Genomic DNA, 25995 nt, shown 5'->3' with positions numbered 1-25995 from the left:
TTAGCTGGCCGTTTCTTAGGGGCATTGGTGCCTGTCCCCCCTGTCAAAGGCGTCTCCATCTGCAAACAGGGGTTTTTTGCCAGCCAACGAGAGTTCCGCTGCCAGTGAGCCGGATGGGCACTTGTGCGTCTTCACCAGCGGTCCGCCAGCCATTGGGGGATCAATTGATGCCATTAGTTTCGTCGAAATTGAAGCTTGGGCCGCCCCTTGGCTGAATTGCGTCCCCTCCAATAATCGCGCGGTAGTGCGAAACGCCAGGAACAGAGTCGCAATGGTTTATCGCATAGCGTGCTTCACCAGCGGCGCCGTGGCGATGAGGAGCTGCGAATCGCTCGTTGGGTTTCCGCAGATTTGTCTGGTCGCTGTGCTGTTATACGCGACGCAGCGTCCAGCTCCACGCGACAGCCGCAGAATCCAACACCATGCCACGGCTACCTACCTGTCTTGCTAGAGCTGCTGCTGCTGTTATACTTCCATTGCGGCCGCAGTTCGTCCCAACATGCAGCCCAAATGCCGGTGGCTAACCCTGAAACGCACGTCGTGCAGCAGCTGTCTGCACAGAGGCCCCATCGTTACCCATTTTACTAGCAGCCTATTCCTAGTGGAGGCCGGCCAAGTTTCCGGATACTTAATGCAGCGGGCTCTATGGCTATTTACTGGCGACTTGATGCGCAGATCGAGCGTAGCAAGGGATAGAGTCGCGGTCCAGTTGATGTTCGATTTACGATTGAACTATCAAAAGTTTATTTGATTCTGTAGTCATCCAACTAAAATACCTTGCAGCATCGGGGAACGCCACATCTGCGCCGTCTCCACCATCCTTCTGTAAGGGGTACATGATGAGGATGGCACGCTCCTCTTTTGTCTCATTGTTATTTTAAAGCAAATGCAAACTACTACTAGTAGTATTAAACGTTGAAGGAGATGTAAAGGTAGTTTGTATATGTCGTAAGTCATGGTTATTTAGCAACATTTAAGTTGGCAAAGCGGGTTACCTGGGAAATAAGCAGTACAAAATCCGGTATTTGAATACTATACTTAAGAAGCTGTAGAAGCTGTAGTAGAATTAAACCGGCTGTAAATTCCCAGCATTATATTAAAAAATGTCTTTATATACTCTTAAATAAACTAAAGCGTAAATAAGTTTCAGACTATTTAATCAGCCTTGGATAGTGTAGGATTCCTCAACCTCGTAAACATTGCTGCCATCCGTTTCGTACCCAAATATAGAGTAGCAAATGTTGACCTGGCGCCGCCATAGAGCCCTTAAAGCTGAATCCCGGTCATCAGCTCTTGCTTATATTCCACAATCGCCTCTTCCTCATTAACATGTACCCGAATAACCTGGAGCGGAAAGCCTTGAGTGATACTAAACGAACCAAAGCCAAAAGAATTCAAGCAGCTTTCTTAAACTATTGCATTAAAATGGCCCACGTACATATAGATACAGGTAGCATAGCGTACAAAAACAAATACTTTGCCAACATCATCTTGGTCCAAACATGCGCCCCAATGCCCAACCCCTCCATGAGATACCAGCCTCATCGCCTGTCTCTGTCCCTTCTGTAGTACTGTGTGATTTACTCAAACCTGGGCCAAACACCACCGGGATTCTTTCCTCCTATAACATGGAGGCATCGTCGTATGCTCTAATCATGTCATGCCTCTCATTTCCCCATCCTTGCCTAGTCTAGCTGGCCAGCTCGTCTGGGCGATTTTGAGGTACAGTCAGACGGCCTTTGGCTGGATGGCAAGGGTTCCCGAGTCCTAGACGTCTGCCAACTCTTTTGACTCGTCTTTTGACTCTTGGGCAGCAGCAGCAGCTGGCTTGCCAATGGAAGTGTCAAGAGAAATCAGCTCGGGACTGTCGCTGTCCTCAATGGCAATAGGCTCCTCAACAAGCGCATCGCTCAGCGTCGTAGGCACAAAGTCCCCCTCGTTTGCGGAGTTGCTAGCTGATACACCCACCGCGGGGGTTTGACCGTCGGCAATCTTCTGCTTTGTATCCATGACGATCTTGTCTGCCTCGCTCACTTTGGAGGCGGCACCATGGTTTGCCTCGGGCTCAGCATCCTGGCTGGCCTGGCTTCGTGCGAGAGCCTCCTTATCCAGTCGCACAACCATACATGATAGGTTGTCGGTGCTGAATTGATCGAGGGCATGGTCGACCAATATCTTTGCTCCTTCGCCCGGGTCGTGAATCTCTCGGACAAGGTCGACGGCCTCTTGATCGCTGCAGACATCCCACAACTGTAATTTACTTGTTAGCATATTTTGGCCTCATATGATAGCGAAAGGGTATCAAAAACTTCTTACCCCGTCACAAGCAATAATGATGAATTCGTCAAGGTCATGCTGTATGACTGTTTCTGTGGTGTATGGGTGGCCAGTCACGAGCTTCTTCATTAAGTGATCTCCAAGCGCTCTACTAACAGCCAGTCCACCGACACGGTAGCCCTCGACCTTGCCGCCAGCGTTGGCGATTCGTTTCTTTTCGTTTTCGTCACTGCTTTTGTGGTCGTAAGATAGGCGCAAGGCTTTACCGTTACGACACAAAACGATGCGAGCATCTCCCACGTTGGCGGTATACAAGACGCGCTGTCGACTGGAGAGCCCCTTGAGCTTCGAAGCAATCGACTCATTCGAACCAGCTTGCAGTGCTTCTGAAGGCCCATCCTTTTCTTTTTCTGATTCTTGCGCTGTGGCCATCGCTTTCGCGGCTGCGGCGGTTGCGGCGGCCGGAGCAATGGCGAGAGAGCCGGTGATGGATCGATCGCTGGGCACACGGTCTTCCCAGCGAAGAACCGCAACAGCCGCCGTACAGCCGCTAATCCTTTTAGACTGGTATTGGAGCTTCTCGAGCTGAGAATCAACAGATGTAAATGTCATGTCCAGGAGCTCCGGGATCGGCATGCTGGGGTGCTTTCGTATCATCTCTTCCAGGACAATGTGAAGCTTCTTTCCACACCAGTCCGCAGCAAATGAGCCGGCATGGCCGTCAAAGATGGCAAAGTAGCCATTGTCCGACTCAGATACAGCGACGTCCTTGTCGTCTTTACTTGACTTGTCCTTTCCGCCAGATCCATCAGCGCCCGGCGCCGGAGTGTCTAGGAAGTTGTACAGAAAGGAGTGGGTGTCCTCCATCGTCCGGCGGTGTCTCCTGTTTCTTTCTTCGCAAACACCGACGTAGAAGGTGGACTTGGGCCCGGGGGCCGATTCGCCGGCCGAATTGTTGTGTTGGCCCTGCGGCACACCGAGGGCAGGGTCGTGCTTGCCGAGCTTCTGCAGCAGTGTCTGAGCGCCGGAATCCGACCCGGAGCGGGTGGCTTGGGAGAAGTTGAGAGAGTTCCTGGCCGAGGCTAGCAGGCTGCTGGCCTTGCTGCCGACGCCACTACTCCTGCGCTTCTTCTCGCCGACGTCCTGTCGAGTGGGCGGGCTGCCATTACCGCTGCGTTTCTCGCCGCTGGCCACCTGGTCGGCGTTGTTGATGGGCACGGCGGACGCAGCGGTGGGGCTTGGCTCGGGAGAAGGCGACTTGTCATCGCTCTTGGAATCGCTGTCAGGCTTGGAAGCTCCGCCGAACATTCTATTTAGCAGACTTCCTCCGTGAGAGGAGAGACTGCGGCGCTTGCTTCCTGCCAGTTTTGTGGAGCGAAAGGGACCGTTCGGGGATGGGATGGGATGGCAGGCCTCGAGATGGACTGACGGTGATGAATAGCCGGTCGATGTCGCAGCCGAAGGGTCGTCGCGGGGTTCGATGGTCGGCGGCGCTCTCGTCAAAGAGGACGCTGCGTGATTGGACGCTGTCGGCGCTTACTGATCACGGAGCAGAGGGAAAGGCTGCTGCGCTGGCGTGGCACGGCAGCGGACGCAATGCGAGATTCGGGAATGGCCGACGGTTCTGAGGAGTTGGGGGAAAGCTGCACCGGTCAGTGAGCCTATTGCACGGCGTGTGGCTTGCAAACGAGCAAGCTGAAGATCAAACGGGCTGGTGTTTGGGCAATCGAGGGGGCCGGTATAGAAACATGAAAGGACTAGATGACATCGGCGGGCACACAACAGCGGGATAGCGGGGAGGATTCAGGCGGCTTGGCGCTTTTGCTTCTGGCCTGCAGTGCGTACTGCGTGCTGCGTGCCTGGGGCCGGTGCCTGGCGAGAGATTGAAGCTGCTGGACCTGTATTCAACGTGCGCAGTGCCTTGGATATAGATGCCAGGTAGCACGCATTGAAACGCACTCGCCAGCAATGCGAGCAGAGCTGTGATTTGGCAGCAGACTTGGTGGTCTTGCCGCCGGGCGCTGGCTGAAGGCGAGCAGTCTTCAATTGATGGCCGAAGCTGGGGGACAGCTCTGTCCGCTGAAGATGAGGGTACGGGACGGGGATAACGGACAAGCAACAGGAATGGGGTTTACAAAGAATGCCAGTGGAAGAGGCTGATTACATACCACGACGGAAAAGACGGCAATGGAGAAGGTATTCGGCTTGGAGCGTGCCTGAGACGAACAGGCTGTTGAGAAAGGCAGAAGAAGCAGAGACAGTGTAGAGACAAAGGCAGATGACGAAGAGAGCAATGGCTGGCTTAGTAGCAGCAACTGCAAGGCGCCAATTAGCGTCTCGACCCAGCGCAGCAGCCCGGGACATGGCAGCGCTATAAGTAAGCTGGCCTTGCTACGGTATTACTACATGTACTACAAGGGAAGGGTCCAGGTCGAATCTGGAGCTCCACGCACCTCTTCTCACGTCACCGGCGAAACGAAGCAACGTAATCCTTCATAAATCATGTGCTCGCTAGACTATGCAACTGCTAATCTCATGTCATGTAGGGGCATCCAGCATCCAGCCCGGAATACTACACTACGTCGCCGTCTAATTTTAGGCTTGCTTCGGCCCAGCGAAACAAGTCGGGAATGACGGCACCGAGTATGATAAGGCTCCAGATCCAAGATGGCGGTCGCGGCGCTGTTTAGTGGACGCGGGGAATTCTAGCGCCCCCGTCTATGCTATTCTTGCCTGTCCACTTGATCTCGATCTCGCAGTGTTCAATGCTACCTTGCTTTTTCCTCCAGTCGACGGCATTTCTTCTCAAGACCACAACCGAGAATCTCTGAGAACACAGAGACCAAAAATGGATGTGTAGATATACTCTTGTTCAAACAACTTGAACATATTGGCCTGAAACACAGTCGCTATAAAACACCTACCTACCCCGTGTATCCAAATAAGACACACAAAAGTCCAATGGTGCCTCAGCCATGCTCTCTCTTCCTTATTCCTGTTGGGATAGACGGGCATCTTCTGCATCATTAGAACAACTAGAATTTGCATGCATAAAAATGTGTGCTTGTGTATTCGTAAATCATATTCGCCATCAACACCTCTTGCGCCGAACAAGAAAACGGACATGGCTCACTCCCGTCTAAGCCCCCCGCGTATATATATCAATAACATCCTCAGACTTTCCGATCCTCTTTAGGGGTCCTCATTCTACGAATGTTTCTCTTGCATCATGCCGGGATGCAATGCTTCAGGAAGAAACATTCTCGAGAGACGTCCTTTTGGCTTGGCAGGTTCCAATCAAGCACGATTGATTCTATTAATAGATCTCCTCTTTGCTTATTCCGCTCGTGAATGAGTCGTGACCTGTTCACTTTCGTAGGCTGTCGAGTCGGGCTTGGAGATCGTCATCGACCGGGTCACCGCTTCCGCCTCCGCCTCCAGCGCCAACAGCTTGCGCAATCTTGCCCTCAGACACAGCAGAATTGCCCAGAGCGGTTGGGGTCTCCCCGAGCTATTATCCAACAGTCAGCCACCGTTCTTCATGATCTCTAACGGGGGGAAAGTGCAGTCTTACAGCCTGGTTCAGGTCTATTCCAATCTCTTCCAAAACTTGCTCAACAACCTCGTCGCCTTCTTCTTCGATTCCAACGTCCATGGCGTCGTCAACGGCGTCATCCATCATCTCTTGCCTCTGCTCCATGATGTCGTTTTCTCGCTCAAACTCCATCGCAATCCGTTGGAGCTGTGGCAGGTTCATGGACTTGTTCATGCTGCCCAATGCCATCGTAGCACCCCTCATGGCCTGCATCATCTGCTCATTCGTTCGGTAGGTCTAGTCGTCATCCACTTGTTAGCCGGCATCAGGGCAGTTGCTAACACAGGACATTCCATACCTGCAGCCGTAGAGAAATCTTCTGCAGCTGGCTACGCATGCCATAAAACTTCTCAACGTACCGCCGTGTGCGCACCAGATCCTTGGCCTGGATCTTGCAAGCGCCCATCTGCCCATTCTTAGCGCTCGTCTTGATTTGCTGTATCAGCGTCTTCTCCTGCTTCTCCAGCTTGACACGCGTCTGGTCGAGTTCTCGAATGGCCTTGTCCAGCATGCGCTGGTTCTTGCGCAAGCGCTCGGCCGGCGTCATGCGCTTGCCAAACGCCCATTCTAGGATCTGCATTTGCACGTTGGGTTAGATGCCGTTTCTCACAGGTGGGGGACAAGGCCGTGATGCCAGCCATTGCATTGCCTCACATTCATGACGGGTTAGGGATCTTCTTGCAGAAGGCAGCAGCCACAGTGTTGTGCGATGCCGTAGATGCAGCAGTGAGGAAGAAGTGCGCGGTGAAATGGATTGTCGCGAGATGGCAGCGCAGAGGAAGAAAAGGCTTTGATGACATCTGCCTAGCGGAGTGCCCGAGGAGCAACGTACGCCTGCAGTCCTGCACCAGCGCCCGGCTGCCATGCCTGTCCTGTCGCTAAAAGCGTTACGTCGTTGCCCAGAACTCGGCCGTGTACCCCCACCAGCACGCGCCGGTGCAGCGGTACTTGCAGGATACCTGCTGCTGCAGACCCGATTTTCGCGGCCACCGATAAGATAGCTGCAGGCTTGCCGAGTTTGTGCCGGCGAGCTAGACCAATCACAGGAGCTTCGTGACCGCCGGGGAGGCAATTTGCTTAAACATCATGCAACCTTTTTACTCGACGAACCCCGTTCTACGCCTGACCCTCCTCCTACATACCCAACCTCTGCAGCGCTGCATCTCCGGCATTTCTGCGCCCTGATCCCATAGCTCGACAATGCTGTGGGCAAGCTCGCCTTCACCAGCATGAGCCAGGAATACTTCAACGACAAGGGCAAATCGCCCGCGGGGGACGACGACGATGCTCACTTCGACCCGAACATGGCAGGCCAGGCGGGTGCATCCGGAGCGCGGCCCAACTACATGACGGTTGGCAACGGCATGGCCTCCGAGCACGCCGCGCGCCTGCAGGGCATGCTCGAGGCTGATTCGGGATATGGAGGCAGCATGATGGGCGACGAACCAGGCATGCTGGACATCTCGACGCATGGCGACCGACGGCAATCCCATGCCATCCACCAGATGTGGTACAACTCCCAGAGGGCCACGCTGGGCCGGTCAATCAACAAGGTGCTGGACCTGCTGCATAGCCTTCGAGAGATGAATACTACATGGCCCGCGCATTATCCTTCCGTTCAGCGAGCCGAGAAGATGGAAGCTGATGTGCCTCGTCCGGGCATCTTACACTCATCCACCATGGAGGATATTGCGGCCAGGTCCAGCCAGACGCCGCCGCCTCCCATGCTTAGGAGAGCCATGACCAGTCTCGAGGATGCGTCGGCAGAGTCCAGCCAAGCAGCCGAGGCCCGGCCCGCGGCAGAGCCACGTCTTGTCTCCCCTCAGATTGCTCAGGAATTTTCAATTTTGAAACTCGACTTGAAGCTAGGAGCTCTCCACCAGACCGAGCTCGTACACTCATTGGAAAAGGGCTCCATTGCATCCCTCCTTGATGGCAAAATTGGCTCCAGCATTAAGCATCTTGTATCGCTCCGTGAACGTATCGAGGATACATCAAGCAAAGTGCTCATCACCGGTGACTTGAATGCCGGTAAATCGACCTTTTGCAATGCCTTGCTGCGCCGCAAAGTTTTGCCCGAGGATCAGCAACCTTGCACCGCCATCTTTTGTGAGGTTTTGGACGCACGGGAAAATGCAGGAATTGAGGAAGTCCATGCCGTCCACAGGGAAGTGACTTACAACCGAAATGACGAATCGACCTATGACGCCTACTCTCTCCAGGAGCTGGAGAAAATCGTCATTGACAATGAAAAGTACATTCAGTGCAAGGTCTACGTCAAGGATGTCCGAACTATTGATGAGTCTCTACTCAGCAACGGTGTCGTGGACATTGCCCTGATCGACGCTCCGGGTCTCAACTCAGATACGACCAAGACGACGGCCATTTTTGCTCGCCAAGAGGAGATTGACGTGGTGGTCTTTGTCGTCTCCGCGGCAAATCACTTTACGCAGTCTGCCAAAGAATTTATCTGGGCCGCCGCCGCCGAAAAGGCCTACATTTTCATCGTCGTCAATGGCTACGACTTCATTCGAGACAAGGAGCGATGCCAGAAGATGATCCTGGACCAAGTTGCCGGACTCAGCCCGCGGACACACAAAGAAGCGTCCGAACTTGTCCATTTCGTCTCCAGCAATGTCATCCCCATGGCACCTTCGCCTCCTGGAGGACCCGGCGGAGGCGGCAGCGGGAGTGGCAGCGGAAGTGGAGACGACCCCGATGACAACGGCAAGGGTAAGGACCTGGACAAGGTTCGCGACTTTGAGAAGCTCGAACAGTCGCTGCGGAGATTCGTCCTGGAGAAGCGTGCAAGATCGAAGCTTGCTCCGGCAAGAACGTATCTTATGAATATTCTCAATGACGTCAATACCTTGGCTACCGTCAACCACGAGGTGGCCCAGTCTGAGTTTGACCGAGTCACCCGGGAGCTCAAGGAGCTCGAGCCGCAGATTCTGGCCAGCAAGAAAGCCCGATCCGAGGTTGATGAGCAGGTTGTCCACAACATCGAAGAGACCTGCAAGAGCGTCTACGACCATACTCGAAATCAGCTCAACGCCGCCATCACCTATGCCGGCAGCACCAAGTACGACATTCCGTACCCCGGGCTCTTTGGCGCTTTTGGCTATGCCGACGATCTCAAAGACGCCATTCTATCCCACATTGCGGATGCCGTCAGCACCTGCGAGGACCACGCCCGTGGCCAGACTGTCAGGGGCGTCAACGCCATCAAGCAGCTCGGCCTGCTTCATGTGGGCGATGAGTTTCAAAACCTGCACTTCCGACCAGACGTCATGTTCCGACGGAAGAAGGATGCGTTTGCCCGCCAGGTAGATGTCCCTACTGATTTTGCCGACTTTGTGGACTTTTCAACTCTGCTACACAGCCAAGAGAAGTTTGCCGGCACAGGTATGGCCCTGACAATTGCTGGTGCAGTTGTGCCTCGCATGCTGGGAATGAACTCGTGGATGGACCACGCCATAACCGCCACGAAAATCCTTGGCAATGATAATCTTCGCAAGCTCATCCTTCCTGGAATTGTGATTGCCGGTATGTAGCCCTGTTTCTCTTTTCCCGTCTCTAATCTTGACCCTTTTACTAACTGATATTCTTAGCTGTTGCCGCCTCGGCATATGTCCTTCAGCAGATCCCAACCTCTCTTCCCCATCGGCTGGCCCGAAAGATTGAGGCACAGCTCTCAGAGATTGACTACGTGCACACCAATGCCACCCGAATTTCAGGAGCAGTACGCACCGTCTTACGTATGCCCGCCGACAACCTGCGCATTGGCCTCGACCACAGCGTCAAGGATCTCAACAAGAAGCGCGACGAGACAGTCAAGGTCAAGAGCGAGAGCGAAAAGGCTTCCAAGTTCTTCCGCAAACTGGTTGGCGAGACTCAGGTCCAGAAGAACATGGTTGAGGGAGTGGACCTCGATACCCCTCCGCAAACTTTGCACTGAAAAAAAAAAGGATACAAAAAAAAAAAAAAAAAAAAAAAAAAAAAAGACAAATCGAATTCAGTGCTCCATAACGTGTTGATGACAAAAATAGATTGGGACTCATGAGACTTTTCATTCTTCTCTTCTCTTCTGCTGGCGTTTAATATATAAATATCCGCTACAAAGTTGCAAAATAGTTTGATTCGGCCGTGGCTATGGCGGGAACAAGGAAAAAGGGGGAGGAAATAATTGGAGATGGAAAACAAAAAATTAAAAAGTGAATAGGAAGTTCTGGGTGGTGGTTCTCTACTCCTCTCGCTTGTTGTAGCTGGTTTTCTTTTTCTTAGCTTACCTATATATAGCCTGATGCAAAAGTAGCGTTATGATGGTATTACGTGATGGTGTTGTTACTGGTGAGAGCAATTGAAGTAGACTTAAAAAGAAAAAGAAGAAGAAAAGAACGCTTATCAATAATGGCACTTGTTTGCTCTATTATTCAACAAGAGTGCTCATCCCACATGATTCGTCGTAGCCTTTCCTTTTCCACTTCGCCTCCAAATATGAAATCGATGCCTTCTCTAGCCAAGGCACAGATCTGCCGGTTATCAAGGTGGAAGTGTTGTGCAGCGAGGCGGTATTCGTTGGATAGCGGGCTGCCAAAGATGCCCACGTCGTCTGTCTATAGAAAACGGTAAATATGCCTTCACACGTATATATGGCTTTGAAATGAAAAGAAACAACTCACCCCAAGCGACACCTTGACACCCTCAACGCGCCTCCAGCCCCCGAAATGGTGGCCCTCGAACCCGCCCTCCACCATGCCCGCGTGGACATTACAGCTCAGGCACAGCTCAAGACACAGCTCGTCTTTGCGTCTCTCAATCTCCTTTTTCGTCTCTTCGTCTTCCCAGATGACGTGGCCCAACCGCCGGGGCCTCCACGATAATAGCGTCTCGAGCTCTGCCTTGGAGGCACTCGCTTGGATTTCTGCAAAATGCAATGTTATGCCGAGATTTGCAGCGCGGGCCTTTTCGAATATCGGCGTGAAGAGGGATATTTCCCCCGAGGGACGCGCAGATGGATCTCCACATAGATCCAGACCTACCACCATTGCATGCCTTGCAGCGTAGCCACCTTCTGACGTCTCGACAGCAAGGTCAAGCACAGAAGCCGCCATCTCGTAATCATGCCGCCTATCCACCGAAAGAATAAGCCGCGTGTGAAGCCGCGGATTCTGCTCTTCGAATCCGGATATCGTCGAGAGCAAGATATCGACGTACTGCGCCGCGGAGAGAAGTGGCGTCGGACGAGGCGTGGTGCGCAGTTCGAGGTAGACGACGCCGTCTTGGAGGAAGGACTGGAGGACGGCGGTGGTGGCGTGGCGGATGGAGGCTTCGTCGGTGAGGAGGGCGTAGATGTATTTGCTGAAGAGGGGGAAGAAGCTGTTTTTTTTATATATGTATCTGAGAAGATGTTTATATATGCGTATGTTGCTTTACGTACGCGACGAGGTTGTAGTCGTGTTTGCCTTCTGGTATGACGGCCAGTGGATCTTCAAGATCGGTCTGTCCGGCGGCTTTCTTGGTGAGCCATATTTCGTGGAGGGTCTGGCGGGAGATGCTGCCCGTGAGGTGGGCGTGAAGCTAGACGCTCATGTCAGATGAGATTTCATCAAAGCCTATAGAATTGAGGAGACATGGGGCGACGAGCAAACCTCAATCTTTGGCAGAGCTATAAAGTCCATGTTTAGCTCTTCTGCCAAGTGAGATTATGAGGAGAAGACGACAAAGGTGGAAGCTGTCATCACGATACTAGTAGACGGTGAGGTTGAAAAGTGCCCCACAGTTGAAGCACATGCAAAATGTCAATCTTGCATGGCTGCCACGCCTTTGACAGGTCAAGCGCAAACCATAATCAAGCCATAAGTCTACTACAAGGAGCACAGTTTACATCGTTTCTCATGTTCCTTTTCTAGGTGTAATAGCGAGCATGGTCACGTCAGCAATTGTCATCAATAGTTCTAGCCAACGGCCAAGAATCAAAATATACATATACGTGTGAATGCTACCACGTTCCAGAGATGAGATGGCCGTCAATCGTACAAGCTTCCCTTGCCCTTCTCTTCCTGCGTCCGAGCTGTAATAGCAAAAAGGAATATCCCGGCTAATTATAAGCCGTCCAACAGCAGGCAAGAAACATCCTTTTCCCTTGCTTAAAGGTATTGTACACGAATGGAGAGGGAGACCACAATGCTTTGTGTAGGACCCCTTTAACCACATATATCGTCCCATCATCCTCCTCCGTCATTTGGTATTGTAAGCCAGTCATTACATTAGAACCAATCGTTGTTTTCCAGTTCCAAGCGCCTACGTTTGCACCATGAGCGCCCCAAATCTCATTCCCTCTTGTTTTTGTTACATCCTGTTTTTTTTTTTTTCGAATTTATTTCGTGTGTATCACCCTCTTCACAGAGCAGCCTTGGTCTGCTCAGGGCCCAGAGCAGCTCCAATCTGGTCCGCTGTGCTTCCCTCTGTTCCGGCGGTAAGCAGCTCGCTGCCAGTCTGTCGCATGTTGTACTCCTGCTCCATGGCAGTCAGCTGCTGGTCCTCGGCAAAGGACAGCGCAAACGGAACACCGAGGAACAGCGCAGAGGTGGTGATGACCCAGGCGCCCTTGCCGCCAAAGGACAGGACGCTCCAGGCGGCGCTGGTGACGGCGTTGACGCGGCTGGAGACCCAGCCTCGGGTGGTGGGGGGGGATGATGTCGCGGAGAGCGTATAGCCGTTCGGTGAGGGTTTCTTCTGAGGGGTCAAAGTCGGACTCGTTGGAGATTTCGGATTCTGGAAGAGCAGGCCTTCTGTTAGAACTGGATGTGCGTGCGGGCGATGCTGGATGGGAACAAAAGCATACCGGTATCAGTGAAGTCGTCATCCTCCACCTCGGCGCCCAGGTGGGCGTGCTGGAAGTGCTCGTCCTCGACTTCTGTGAGAGTAACCATTTTGGCGGTTTATGTATGAATCAAGAGTATGCGATGCTGCGGTAGGCAAAGAATGCAAGTTGCGCAAATTGAGATGTGAAGAGCCGATGTATCAATAGTGGCGATAACAGAAAGCTTTCCGTTTGCGGGGGAGGGACACAGAACTCCAAAAATGCGATTCCCGGATTTTCAAAAGTTGTTTTCGGAGCAGAAGACCGGAGGGGAAGGAGAAGATGCGAAAAGATGAATCCCTGTTTGGAGGATTCTTTGCGAGGACGAGATGCGATTTAGTCGCTCAATGGCTGCAGTTACAAATACAGCGGTTCAAATTTTTTGGTCTCGATGCTCGCCGAGACCGATTTACGGGTCGCCTTTCTGGCGGTTTAGCCGAAGATATCGCAATGGTCACGTGCCGTCTACAGCTTGATGCAGGCAGCATGGCGTCTCAAGGAAACAAATGGGAACTGCTAGAACTTCTCTATGTAAGTCATTTTGGGTGAGGCTGCCGCATTCTCGGCGTAGAATGAAATAAAACCACAAAAATACCTAAAAAGCGAATATACCCAGATACCATGGCAAAGACGCCATTGCAAGGAGCGTCACACAATTTCCAGCCGCTGACTTACACGGGCTCCAGCAGCGGATGAGCTAAGAAACATGCACCAAAAAAAATGCATTACAGCAAGTGGCCACAGCATTTTCCCACTGCCATCTGAAGCATTCCTCCATAGCCGAAGCGAGGCGAGGCTCATCGATGATGTCATTGCTCGCCAAATTCAAATAGAAAATGACAAAATACACACATGTGCCACTTGTCAGTTTCTCGTGCAACAGCGGCAAAGACAGGGGGAAAGAAGCAGAATATTTTGTCATCCTTGGGTTTTTCTGCAAAAGTAAATCCTTCGCTTGCATCGCATATTCGCGGCTCTCTAACTAAAGGGGAAAAAAAGTTCGTGTGATGGACACTAACTTTTTTTTTAATCTTCTCAGCCGCAGCACATCATCTGCCAAACTAAAATCGGCCCCCAGTGGTAGGTACACTGTATGCTACATGGGATCGAAACGGAGGAAAAATTGATAAAATAAAAATGCAGAATTAAGAGAGAAAAAATAGTCGCAAATGCTAGAGTTGTCACGTAGATGCCATTCGCAGCTAGTTGTCCCTCCCGTCAATTGCCGCCACTACAAACTGTAACCACATGGCGGCCTCCCGACCCTGTCTCGGAATGGAAAAATAGATGAAGACACCTACCCTGAACGGCTGCATTTTTTTTTTTTTTTTTTTGGCAAACTTACCTTACCGTATAGGCAACATGTCCTTTTTATACATGGTCATGCGTGAGGAAATGAGAAGAAGAGACTTTTTCATAACATAATGCGAATCCTGCTGCATGATGCTTTTCCAACAGGCTGAATTAATTCCCCGTCAGTTTCTCCTGTCGTGACGAGAGAGGAACAGGTTTTGCTGCGCTGATCCGTCAGTTGCCCTGAGACTCATGGTCTCTGATCACCGTATAGTCCCGCACGGGTTGAATTCCATGTTACATGTCATCTTGATCTGCGTTCAACCTCACCTCTTTCTTACTCTGATGTGTGTATTGAGAATTCTATCAAGCGGTAAGCCGCCAAAAGGGATTTTACAAACTTAAGCATACAGCGTTACTATTGTACATACTGTTACCTGTTTTATTGCCACCGCTGCTATTATTGTTTAGATATGATTTTGAAGTGTCCTTGGTGTATGTGCATCTATTTGTACGTGCATCTCCGTATCGCGGCCCCTGTCTTTTTGTCTCCTTGTCTGTCTAAGCAAGAGCAAAGACAACGTCCAAGTAACAGCCATAAGCTGTCTCATCTTCATCACGCGAATTATCACAGCTTTCTCTTGGTAGCTGCTCAATCAACGCGCACGTGTCGACGTTGATCAAAAAAATCCCCCAATTTGCCTTTTCATATGCGGCTTCAGTTGCATACCCCTTAAAGTCCAATTGCTGCAGCGAAATCACAATTTAGCCGTCCTGTCACGATGGCCAACTCAAACACGCAGCACAACACAACACACCATGATCCACCTAATCAACACACGAGGCCATCCCCATCCCTTTTCTCTTCACCGCAGCCCCCAAGAAATAATGAATACTACATGTTACCTAAAAAGTATCCAGGATCATATCCGATCCTGTCTTTTCTCAAACGAATCCCCCCAAAAAACAAGCACTTTGCCCTTACACCGCCCCGGTCACCGATGAATGCTACGAAAAGCCTTTCCTATTCAAAGTCGTCTTGTGGTCGATCGACCTTGCGCTCACCCTTTTCTTCTTCTTTTATTCCCGCCAACAACTCTAATAAGGGGGGAAAAAGATGCCGGGGGGGTGGAAACAGACGAGGCCGGGCTTGGGTCTCGGATTCGGAAGCCGGAGCCGCAAACAGCTTTTCTGGGGAAAAAAAGCACCGGAATTGTATGCGACATGTAAGACAAGCAAGTATCTTCTTGTACTTACTCCCTTGACTACTTACATCGGAATAAGGAGAACAAAAAGGATTCTCTCCAGGAAATCGTGACTAAAAAAGAGAGTCATGTCTCAGCGCTAGATGGGCTCCGGAAGCCGGAACTATGAAAGACACTACCGACTCAGCCCAAGCCCGCAGAGTAACAAGCATCGTGACCGCCAATATGGAGTACAGCACCCAATATACGCCTACTTAGCCCCGAGAGTAAGTCTACGGCTGAAAACCCGGGGTCGGGCAAAGCCGCCAGTCAGCCGGAGCATGAACCTACCAAGCGGCGAGCGAGAAAAGAGAGACCACATGACACGGCGAGAAGCCCTCTCGGTACGAGCTACCGAGACAGATCCCCAGCTTTTTCTTCTCCCGTTGACTCCGTTATAGTGGCGGTGCGAGTTGAGTAAAAAAAAGATCAGGGGATCAATTCAGCGCCACAGGAGATGATAGCAACGTGTAGCAGTGGCTGACAACTTCTGCTATATTCTTCTTGGAATTGCAACATTATTTCTTCATGATTCCAATTCTACAGTACCGGCAATGTGAACCACTGTATTCAGATTGAAGTGAAATGTAGATTCAAGAGATCTTCACCCGGAACGTATTCGTACAGTCATCCCTAAAATAGCCACAATCCGGCCAGTGAGAAAAAAAAGATCTACAGGAACGCCAATCACTCGGAAAGGGAAGGAAGCCAACGGGGAAGCTCAAATTAACGAATAGAACAAATAAAGAAGGAGCACGAAAAAAGAGTCAAAAAAGGAAAAAGACCAATGAGAAATTGCCGGCGGTGGCGTGCAAAGCACGCAATTGAGGCACTGTGGTTTTTGTACGTAAGACGGGGAGCGAGAGAGGGAGTGCAAAAAAAAGCAATTGAAAATGACCTACGTGTACTCAAGGTACCACCATCGTGACTCGTCAAAATAATAGTAATAGAAACTAAGAAAAAAGGAGCTAAAAGATAAAATAAAATAGATAAATCATGACATGAAAATCCCAGGACGGAGAAACGTAGTCTAAGTCCTTCTCACTTTTACAGGGAAACGCATCAAAAAGATACATAGGTACCTCGCTCTAACACAAACATCCTGAAGCAATTTTTTCTTTTTTTAATTTTTGCGGTCCTCGTGATGGTACAGTGCCGGCGCCTAGATGGGTCTTCAAGGCCCCCCCTGACTAAGGGGGCGTATGCCTGGCAGGGCAACCGAAGAGAAGGAAAAGAAGAAAAGAAAAGAAAAGAATAAAATAAGCGGGGTGTGAAAAAAAAAGAGACGACATGGAGTTTGTTGCCCAGGAGGACCCACGATTTACTAACAGGTGGCCACAGCGTTTTCTCCGCCAGAAGGCCAGAGTGAAGAAAAAATTGAAAATTGAGGACTACTGTAGCGGATGAGGTCCCGGTCTGGGCAGTCGATAGTCTGACTAGATTGATTTGCGCGGACGGCTTCCCCCAGATTTCTCTAGCCGGGACTACTGCCTCTTCTCCAGGTCTTGCTGCTACCCTCCTGTTTTTACCGCTCGAGACTTGCCGCTCCCGCCCATCTAGCTTGCTTTTCTCTTTTCGTGATTTCCTGGGGAAGCGAAGCCGTGCAAGGGAGACGAGGCGAGTGTAGACGAAGCAGTCTCGGGAGATGATGCATGAATCAATGAGCTAATAGAGGAATGAAGCTGCTGCGTCTCGGCCGCATATTTTCCATTCTGAGACGATCGATTTGCCCGCACTGTGTTGGACAAGTTGTGTTTCAAGCACCTGAGATGCTAATTTGTTAGATGATCCATACAAGCGTGTATATACTCAGAGGTAAATACCTCTATAGTCAATAATAGTTATATCTAATTTGCCCAAGTAAGCATACCGTAGGAAAAAAATCTGCAAACCGTTCAGATTGGTACCTTGAGAGGTAAATGCGAGGCAGCCACCCGCTCGACTTTGCTGGTTTACGCCATTACCAGGTCGGAAGACACAAAACGGGCATGTTCCTGCAGACAAATCCCCTCAAGCCAGCAAACGACAAACGCACACAGTTAGCTCGCGTTAGCCCTCACCCACAAGCAGCTCATCAGGTAAACTGGGGGGTAATAGAAACCCGCGATGGGAAAACCTGGGGGTAATGGAAACCCAAATGCAGAGACAGTCGTGGCTCGGTGGTGCCGGGTCTGGGGCCATCGGCTTGTCTCTTGGCTCTTTGTGGGGATCAGAGCCGATGAGGCGGAGACAAAGACCGGGTGTGGAGCCTCGTTCTCCAGGCCGTGCCGAATATATTGGGGAGAGGCGTCGAGCCGCCATTGTGTTTGGCTGCTGGCGCTGTCTAGGCTCCATCACATCACCGTATTTGCTGCTGCAAGTGGGCAATTGTCGAGTTTCAATTTGAGCCAATGCATCCGCAAACAGCACGTATGGACACGTATTGGTACAGGTACCTGTACCGGCTCCTTTGTTTTACAAGTATGTGCTGTCGGTTGACTGAATGGATTCAGGGGGGCTGAAAATTTTTCTCTCGTGGCAGCACGGCCATAGGGGCCGCCACGCAATCTCGTCGCCGCCGCAGATTGGACCATCGTGAGGTGCCTCGTGGCCAGCTAGACAGGGCCATTGGCCCGCTACCCGCTTCCGCCAGGCAATAGTACTTGTATTTCATGGAGAAGGCAAAGGAGAGCATCCCCGCGGCTGGCCGCTGGGTCTGCGGGAAGCTTAGCTGGAATATACCGGGGATGGACCCGTAGCCGGATCGCGACTTGCATGCAAAGTGTAAGGTATATACGAGCCCCTGCCTGCATAGCGCATAGACGCCCTTTTTGTTGGGAAAAATTCGACAAATGAGCTGCTTATACTCCGGATCTACCTGGTTCAAGTATCAGAAAACAATGCCGTTGGCAAGTGTTTTGCAGGTACAAGTGTTGGATAACTTGAAAGAAGCGGTATGCAGGCCGGCCACCTGCATCGTGACCATGTAGTCCATGTAGTCCATGTACCGTAGCATTCGGAGAAAAAAAAGGGAAGAAAAAGAAGAAATTAGACTAGGCCCTGCGCGTTGTGGAGGCGCTTGTCAGGTGGTCTTTTTCGTTTTTCGTTTCCCTTCTGGAGGCGAAATTGGCTGACTACCTATGACAAACAGCTCCTTACGGGCAGGTCTAGATGCTGTCTTAGCCAACCTTGCATTGTCACGATGGCATTTTCGAAACGGACAACGATGTTGACGAGCCCGGGATTTGGATTCCTGGGGCTCTGAGGCGCTGGGATGTGCATCATCTTGGGCAGCAATCTTGTAGACTGACTCTTGTGGAAAGTCGATGGAAGAAGCTTCGTAATTGGCGTACAGGTGCTTGTCCTTGTGTACAAGTTGTTCTTGAGTCTGTATACCGCATGCAGGTACCTACATGCAGGCAGTAACACTGGCTGCTCAATAAGACATTGAAGCAGCTGTTGATGTGCGCAGAATGGCCCAAGTGGTCTTGCGTTGCCTCTCACAAATCGGATAAGCGGCAGATAAGAATCGACGTCGAGGCAGGCTACAATGTTGCAAATCGCAGGAGTCGTCGCACGTCAGCATGGTATCACATTTGCAATTGCTGGGAGGACCCGAGAGGAAGCTGGGGCTGCATCATGCGCGAGACAGACTGTCAGCCTGAGACAAGGGATGCCATGGTGTTTCTGCCTGTTGTTTGGTTGTACCTGTACCTGTTCCAGAACGAATATCGCTGGTTGGCTGCTGGCCTGCCTATGGCCGCGTCTATCCTGCGAGTCATCACCAGACAGACAGACTCTGCTTTGGCCAAGCCGGGGAGCCACCACTTGAGGCTTAGCCCGCCTCTCGATTCGTGGAGAGAGGGGAAAAGCTCAGAGGACGTCTGGAGAAGCTCTGCGAAGACACGACGAAGCAAATGCAAAAAACTGGGCTGCTTAGCGCAGAGCCTCGAATAGCCGGCTGCCAGAGCAGAGGTACGTACCAGCGGTACTCGGTCGTCGCAATTGCGGTACATACCCGTCCGCGGGCTACCAGCGCTGCTCCAAAGGTACCCTCGGCCGCCTGTGGGTGTCACCGGCCCGGAGGATTGGCGGAATTTGCGTCCAGGTGCCGCATTGCAGCGCCTGCGCCTGCCCTGCAGCCCCCGGCGCTGGTTCCTGATTGCTGAACGGTCAGGTACCGGACGCCCGGACCAGCGATACTGCCCCTTGGGGCCTAGCTGCTAGTTGCTATTTGGTAATACTTACATACAGCGCACCGCCTACAGTGCCTGGAGAGTAGCTGCAGACCTGCAGAGCGACGGCGTGAGGTCATATCGCCATCAAGCATGAATTGTTCGCAACTTGCGCGCCGCCGCTCCGTTTGGGGTCCTTTGAGCGTTCCTCTGCCCTCATTGGGCTCTGCTTGGGACCGGACAATTGGTACTTGCATGTACAAAGCACGAGGCCGCAGGTAGAGCGTGCAGCACAGTATCGATGCGACACATCGCATACCGTGCACGGTTTTCTCATACTCATTCCCCCTTTCGTCTGGACTCGCTCGTACTCGGTCTGTAATACACATCCTCTGGAAAATAAGGAATCTGGCCCCCCAGCCGCATTGAGATGAGAGCAACAGTCATCTGACCGCGAGCCCAACGGTCTAGCCGGAGGCAAGTCGAGAAGCCCAGCAGAGCGGCCAACGTGATGTGCTGCTAGCGGCCAGGCCCCCTAAAACACAGGCGCTGGGGAGGCCCTGAAGCAGGTCATAGGGCGACGCAGAAAGCGAACTCGACCGGCCCGGATCACCGGCTGGCACTGTGCCGGGCTAACTGAGAAGTGAGAAGAGAGAAAAAAAAAAGATTCGAGAAGCAGCTTAAGCGGACTCTGCGGGCCAGGCGTGCCGGAGGGACACATTGTACTCGCTGTACCGGACGTACAGTGCCACAGCGCTCTAGCGGCACTCGGCCAGCGCAGGGGGGCTCCAGTTCTGGGCCTGGCAGGCCCACTGTGGAGGGGCAACGAGGTCACCAGCGCCATTGTACCGTGGTGTACCGTGACGATGGCAAGAGTCACGAAGCGTCGACGAGCTCGTCGGAGCCAGAATCGCCAGAGTACTTAAAGCCAGCGCCGCCGGGTGCGTTTTGCTGCTGCTGAGGAGCTTCAGCTTCACTTGTTGTTCTTAGATCATCCCGTCTGGCCTGTCTGCAGCGCCAATTGGCTCCCCAATTCCTCTGAGCCGCCAGCTATAATTCACCTTTACCTATCCTCTTTCTCCCTTATCTGCATCTTTACTCCCAGCATCCCTTCCCCAACAACATCTTCAGGGGATTATACCAAAAAGACAAATATCAATAGACACACGTCCCAATACGGTGAGTCCAGCTCCAACAAACACAGCCCAGCAAAAAGGGTCCCAGGCGATCCAATGATCTCGAACAGCGGCAGCTCGGCACTGCCGAAGCTGTCAGCTCCTTCTGATCCGCTTTGGAAAAAAAAAAGACACCCGGCTGCAAGCAGCAACAGTGTTGGCTAACAGAGGGCACTTCTGGTGCTTCTAGACGCAGCGCCTAAAATAGAAACTTCTCGTCACAGAATTTCTTCTTATCTCTCGTCACGCACCGACCTCATAAATACGAAGCCCGTCTCACCGATCTTGGGTCTTCTTATCTCTCCTCCTGTCGCCATCCAGACCGCAGGAGCACCACTATCAGCTGAAGCCCCCTGCCCCGCCACGGCCTCAGCTCTTTAGCTTCTTTCACTGCTTGTTCTGAATAGCGTTATCTGGTACGTCTGATTGATGGATCTGACAAAAGACAAATCTCCTTTTTTTCTGCAAACAGCGGTTTGCTGACTGGTGGTCTTTTTGCGATTGCTCTAGGATTGACACGAGATCCGCTGCGATTGCTGCTATTCTTACCATCTATTCCTACCCCGTCTTCATTTTAGGTACGTGGTGATAGCGAGCCTTCCGATTGGGCTGTTAGTGGCTTGTTTGTCTCTTTTCCCTGTGCCCCTCGTCGCTCTCCGCCGCTCCCGTCGAATCAATATGGCATCAGATCAGTTTTGCAGTTGCCGCCCAAGGGGTGGTGGCTTCGTGACAATGCCTGAGCTGTGGCCTGCGGCGGTGAGCACGAATCGTGTTTTACATCGAACCGTGGCTTTTTGCCAACCAAGCTTGGGCGAGCACCCGCATTCCTTGCCCCTGGCAACTGCAATATCTCACGGCACCAACACCACGAGTGTGGCGCTGCCATCTGATCTCTCCTTGCGTCTCTGGCGTGTCTCACCCGGAGTTTGATAGCTACCCTTGCTTGGATCGTGCATGTCATTTGATTCATGCGTCGGGTTGGCTGTCAATGCAAAGAAAATCCTTATCTTTGACGTTGTAGCTTGGGGTGTCGTGGCGTTGAAGTATATATATGATATACGTCTTTGCAGCGACTTTCCTTGCAACCAGCGTTCTGTTGTTCTTCCCATTTTCATACCACCCTTTATTTTCTTGCCATTTGTATTCACTGTTTTTTAATACTTTTCCCTGTTTTCACCTTCTTGCTACTTGATATCTTCGCAATGGCCTTGGCACTCCAAACTAATTTTTCTCCTCTGGACAGCTTCCCTGAATACACGGATCCCTTAGACCTACCATCCACAATGTCTTCCGCAATTCCCCCCAGGCCCAAGGCTTTGGCTCAGATTCAGACTTCTGAATCAGACTCAAGTCGTGGTCCTTCACCTCAGCCCACTCACGTCAGTGTTCCCCAGGTTCCTCACAGCTTGAGGAATGGACACCGAGTTCTGCGCTCTGCCACAGTCGGCTACGTTGCCCCCCAGTTCGAGGGCAAGACGGAGCAGATCAAGTCCGTCAAGGCCATCATCCAGCAGGGCGGCTGGCTCCCCGATGCCTTGATTGACGAGCAGATTGAGTGGTTCTACGAGAAGCTGGGCATCGACGATGTCTACTTCCACATCGAGACCCCCGATGTCATTGCCAACCAAATCACCTCGCTCTACGCCGCCAAGGTTGCTGCCCACTCAAGAGAGGACAAGCAGGAGGAGATCCGCCTGGACATGGAGGCCCATGACCACGCCATCTACATCGACACGAGCGAGCCTGGCAAGGCCCACGTCGGCGGCCCTAGGTACGAGTCTCGTCTCGAGTCCAAGTATTTGGATCACCAGGGCAAGAGCAAGTACCGCGTCGAGACCTTCCGATCGCCTGCTGCTATTGGCGCCAGCCCCAGCTCAAAGGCCACTCTGCGCTGCTACTTTGTGTACCAGTGCCACTTCAAGCAGAGCCCCGAGTCTACCGACCCCAAGGAGACCAGAATCGAGGTCATCTCCGACGTTGGTTTCTGGCAAAAGGCCACCGCCAACACCAAGCAGATCTACCAGGAGATCATCGAGCTGGCCGTTACCCGAGCTGGCCCCGTCATTGAGGTCTTTGACATTGAGGGCTCGGCCGAGAGGCGTCTGGTTGTTGCTTTCCGCAGCCGCACTGCCCGCGGCATCTTCTCGACTCTCAGTGACCTGTACCACCACTACGGCGTCACCTCCTCGCGAAAGTATGTGGAGCAGTTCTCCAACGGCATCACCGTCATGTCCGTCTACCTCCGCCCCGCCGCCAACCTGGAGGGCTACTTCCCCTCGATCGATGCTTCCATCCACCAGATCACAAAGGAAATCTCCCTGCTATACTGCTTGCCCCAGAACAAGTTCCACCACCTCTTTGCCGCTGGTGAATTGAGTCTGCAGGAGTCCGTCTATGCCCACAGCGCCTGGGTGTTTGTCCAGCACTTTTTGAACCGTCTCGGCCCCGAGTACGCTTCTCTCTCTGAGATCCTGGACGCCAAGCAGAACGCCCACGCGGCTCTGCTGTCCAAGCTCAAGCGACGTCTTCGTACCGAGACCTTCACCCCCGACTACATTGTCGAGATCATCCAGACGTACCCCGAGCTGATCCGCCTGCTCTATGCTGCCTTTGCCAACGTGCACTTCCCCGCGCCTCTGCAGCAGGAGAACGGCGCTGTTCTGGCCACCCCCGCCGTCGAGGTCATGTCTGACGACAAGCTCCGAGACAGAATCTCCAAGACGGTCGCCAACGAGCACGACGAGATGGTCATGACTGCCTTCCGCGTGTTCAACAACGCCATCCTCAAGACCAACTACTTCACCCCCACCAAGGTCGCCCTCAGCTTCCGCTTGGACCCCTCTTTCCTGCCAGAGGCCGAGTACCCCAAGCCCCTGTACGGTATGTTCTTGGTCATTGGTGCCGAGTCTCGTGGCTTCCACCTCCGTTTCCGAGACATTTCTCGTGGTGGTATCCGTATCGTCAAGTCGCGCAGCAAGGAGGCCTATGGCATCAACGCGCGTAACCTCTTTGACGAGAACTACGGCCTTGCCAGCACCCAGCAGCGCAAGAACAAGGATATCCCCGAGGGTGGATCCAAGGGTGTCATTCTCCTGGACCCCAAGCAGCAGGACAAGGCCACCGAGGCGTTTGAAAAGTACATTGATAGTATCCTCGATCTCCTCCTGCCCGCAGAGACCCCTGGAATCAAGAATCCCATTATCGATCTGTATGGAAAGGAGGAGATCCTGTTCATGGGTCCCGACGAGAACACCGCCGACCTGGTCAACTGGGCCACCGAGCACGCCAAGGCTCGTGGTGCTCCCTGGTGGAAGTCTTTCTTCACCGGCAAGTCCCCCAAGCTTGGTGGTATCCCCCACGACAAGTATGGCATGACTACCCTGTCTGTGCGCGAGTACGTCAAGGGCATCTACCGCAAGCTCGACCTGGACCCCTCTCAGGTCCGGAAGATGCAGACCGGTGGTCCCGACGGCGACTTGGGCAGCAACGAAATCCTACTCAGCAACGAAAAGTACACTGCTGTCGTCGACGGCTCTGGTGTGCTGGCAGACCCCAACGGTCTGGACAAGGACGAGCTTATTCGCCTGGCCAAGAAGCGAGCCATGATTATCGAGTACGACTTGTCCAAGCTGTCCAAGGACGGATACCGCGTTCTCTGCGACGAGAACAACGTCACCCTGCCCAGCGGAGAGGTCGTCAACAACGGCACGTCTTTCCGCAACACATACCACCTGCGCGAGACCGATATGACGGACAGCTTTGTGCCCTGTGGTGGCCGGCCCGAGTCCATTGATCTCATCTCTGTCAACCGCCTCATCAAGGACGGCAAGAGCGTCATCCCCTACATTGTCGAGGGTGCCAACCTGTTCATCACCCAGGACGCTAAGCTGCGCCTGGAGGCTGCCGGCTGCATTCTCTACAAGGATGCCTCTGCCAACAAGGGAGGTGTCACCTCCTCGTCTCTGGAAGTCCTGGCCTCTCTGTCCTTTGACACTGACGGCTTCATCGAGCACATGTGCGTCGATGCCAAGACTGGACAGGCACCCCAGTTCTACAACGACTACGTCCGAGAGGTCCAGACCAAGATCCAGGAGAACGCTCGACTCGAGTTTGAGGCCATCTGGCGCGAGCACGAGCAGACTGGCATTCCCCGATCCGTTCTGTCTGACAAGCTGTCGGTGGCCATTACCGACCTTGACGAGAAGCTGCAGCACTCTGACCTGTGGGAAAACGAGAACATCCGCAAGGGTGTTTTGAAGAACGCCCTCCCCAAGCTTCTGCTGGACAAGATTGGCCTGGAGACGATCATCTCCCGCGTGCCAGAGAACTACCTGCGCGCCATCTTTGGCAGCTACCTGGCCAGCCGATTCGTCTACGAGTTTGGTAGCCAGCCCAGCCAGTTTGCTTTCTTTGATTTGTAAGTTTTTTGCACACCTCGTCTCAAGACTCAATATGATGACCAGCTGCTAACATTTACTTCAATAGCATGACAAAGAAGCTGGCCGAGATGGCAGCCCAGGGCAGCCCTACTGAGCAGGTTCGACGCATGTCTATCCACCAGTAGAGGGAGAGAGGAGGAGATTTGCATTAACTAATATTCTGCCTTTTTTTTTGCTTTCGAGCGCGTTTTGAAGTATTTTTTTTTACGATGCATTGAATAGAGGACAACCAAAAAAAAGTGTCTCTCAGTTGGGTCAAACAAAGAATGGAGGAAAATGAAAAAAGAGGCCAAACGGCTTTTCAAGTGCTGCCATTATCAAGAATGGAGTAGCTTTACAAGAAATAGATTTACGGGATTATTGATAGGGATTCAGGAACAGAAAAAAAAAAAGATGATTTGTTCGATTAATTGATGAGCTGTCTAGTTGTCTTGTGAAGTATGGTCTTTTTGCACTAATGGCTGAAGGAATCTATTTATACTACTAGGTATGTCTGTTTCTGAAAATAGATCCATGCGAGATGTTAGTGTGTATTACTAGTATCTACTGTATTATCTCATCCAAGTGAGTGAGTCAGCACAATGCCATGAATAGGTAGGTTGAAGATCTTGTGGATGAAGCGCGATTGCCTACAAGTACAACGCTTTAACAAAAAAAAAAAGAAATGCAGACCCGGAATGGTCATGTTTCGGATCCAGGGGGTACAAGAACCAGTGAGATTGCGTAAAGGGTGCGTGGGGTTGTTTCAGCTTTAGGTACCTTGGCCTGTTCATTTTTTGTTAATCCTACTAGGTACCTGGGCTGAGGTGGGATTCGCTAAGAGAGTCCGATTGGTTTATGCGTATGTTGTAGGATTGAATTGGTGTTTATGCCGTGTCATGCCGGGTTATGTTGTGGTGTTTTATAAGATGGTGTTTGATTACGCGTTGTGTTGAGGTTTTTTGAAAAATGAA

The 25995-nt window shown here is 52.1% G+C and overlaps 6 protein-coding genes across 7 annotated transcripts; 2 read left to right on the top strand and 4 right to left on the bottom strand.

Annotated features, from left to right (window-relative positions):
* Positions 1-1167: 1167 nt before the first annotated feature.
* On the bottom strand, positions 1168-4665 carry TrAtP1_005462 (uncharacterized protein). The gene is made up of 2 exons (XM_066112716.1): positions 2317-4665; positions 1168-2250 (listed from the first exon to the last, which is right to left on the bottom strand). The coding sequence occupies exons 1-2, from the start codon at positions 3583-3585 to the stop codon at positions 1768-1770; spliced, it is 1752 nt and encodes a 583-aa protein (XP_065968801.1). The 5' UTR covers positions 3586-4665; the 3' UTR covers positions 1168-1767.
* A 979-nt stretch (positions 4666-5644) lies between these two features.
* TrAtP1_005461 (uncharacterized protein) lies at positions 5645-6532 on the bottom strand (the record flags this gene model as incomplete). Its single annotated transcript, XM_014089303.2, has 4 exons — positions 5645-5788; positions 5852-6109; positions 6171-6446; positions 6527-6532. 4 exons carry the CDS (start codon positions 6530-6532, stop codon positions 5645-5647), a joined length of 684 nt encoding a protein of 227 aa, XP_013944778.1.
* A 428-nt stretch (positions 6533-6960) lies between these two features.
* On the top strand, positions 6961-10250 carry TrAtP1_005460 (uncharacterized protein). The gene is made up of 2 exons (XM_014089304.2): positions 6961-9418; positions 9484-10250. The coding sequence occupies exons 1-2, from the start codon at positions 7102-7104 to the stop codon at positions 9828-9830; spliced, it is 2664 nt and encodes an 887-aa protein (XP_013944779.2). The 5' UTR covers positions 6961-7101; the 3' UTR covers positions 9831-10250.
* On the bottom strand, positions 10251-11672 carry TrAtP1_005459 (uncharacterized protein). Its single transcript, XM_014089305.2, has 4 exons — positions 11524-11672; positions 11313-11452; positions 10555-11251; positions 10251-10488 (listed from the first exon to the last, which is right to left on the bottom strand). The coding sequence occupies exons 1-4, from the start codon at positions 11551-11553 to the stop codon at positions 10306-10308; spliced, it is 1050 nt and encodes a 349-aa protein (XP_013944780.1). The 5' UTR covers positions 11554-11672; the 3' UTR covers positions 10251-10305.
* Positions 11673-12274: 602 nt separating this feature from the next.
* TrAtP1_005458 (uncharacterized protein) lies at positions 12275-12740 on the bottom strand (the record flags this gene model as incomplete). Its single annotated transcript, XM_014089306.2, has 2 exons — positions 12275-12649; positions 12720-12740. 2 exons carry the CDS (start codon positions 12738-12740, stop codon positions 12275-12277), a joined length of 396 nt encoding a protein of 131 aa, XP_013944781.2.
* A 7562-nt stretch (positions 12741-20302) lies between these two features.
* Positions 20303-25461, top strand: TrAtP1_005457 (uncharacterized protein). Of its 2 annotated transcripts, none has more exons than XM_066112715.1 (4): positions 20303-20607; positions 20794-21019; positions 21114-25020; positions 25089-25461. In XM_066112715.1, the coding sequence occupies exons 3-4, from the start codon at positions 21806-21808 to the stop codon at positions 25165-25167; spliced, it is 3294 nt and encodes a 1097-aa protein (XP_065968799.1). In that variant the 5' UTR covers positions 20303-20607; positions 20794-21019; positions 21114-21805; the 3' UTR covers positions 25168-25461. The 2 variants fall into 2 exon arrangements, with proteins under 2 accessions (XP_065968799.1, XP_065968800.1); XM_066112714.1 differs by having other exon boundaries at positions 20794-21181; positions 21847-25020.
* The last annotated feature ends 534 nt before the right edge of the window (positions 25462-25995 follow it).

The sequence above is a fragment of the Trichoderma atroviride genome, chromosome 3 (genome assembly GCF_020647795.1).
Source record: "Trichoderma atroviride chromosome 3, complete sequence".
Lineage (NCBI taxonomy): Eukaryota > Fungi > Ascomycota > Sordariomycetes > Hypocreales > Hypocreaceae > Trichoderma > Trichoderma atroviride.
The sequence above is the reverse complement of the archived record's forward strand: the minus strand, read 5'-3'. Positions and strand labels throughout refer to the sequence as shown.

Excerpts from the sequence above, each read along its gene's own strand:
- TrAtP1_005459 (XM_014089305.2), bottom strand. The coding sequence starts at position 11,553 with ATGGACTTTATAGCTCTGCCAAAGATTGAG. Across the intron at positions 11,453-11,523 it reads TAGCTCTGCCAAAGATTGAG|CTTCACGCCCACCTCACGGG; the intron begins GTTTGCTCGTCG and ends ATGAGCGTCTAG. Across the intron at positions 11,252-11,312 it reads CACGACTACAACCTCGTCGC|CTTCTTCCCCCTCTTCAGCA; the intron begins GTACGTAAAGCA and ends TAAAAAAAACAG.
- TrAtP1_005460 (XM_014089304.2), top strand. The coding sequence starts at position 7,102 with ATGAGCCAGGAATACTTCAACGACAAGGGCAAATCGCCCGCGGGGGAC. Across the intron at positions 9,419-9,483 it reads TCCTGGAATTGTGATTGCCG|CTGTTGCCGCCTCGGCATAT; the intron begins GTATGTAGCCCT and ends TGATATTCTTAG.
- TrAtP1_005462 (XM_066112716.1), bottom strand. The coding sequence starts at position 3,585 with ATGTTCGGCGGAGCTTCCAAGCCTGACAGCGATTCCAAGAGCGATGAC. Across the intron at positions 2,251-2,316 it reads TCATTATTGCTTGTGACGGG|TTGTGGGATGTCTGCAGCGA; the intron begins GTAAGAAGTTTT and ends AGTAAATTACAG.
- TrAtP1_005457 (XM_066112715.1), top strand. The coding sequence starts at position 21,806 with ATGGCCTTGGCACTCCAAACTAATTTTTCTCCTCTGGACAGCTTCCCT. Across the intron at positions 25,021-25,088 it reads CAGTTTGCTTTCTTTGATTT|CATGACAAAGAAGCTGGCCG; the intron begins GTAAGTTTTTTG and ends TTACTTCAATAG.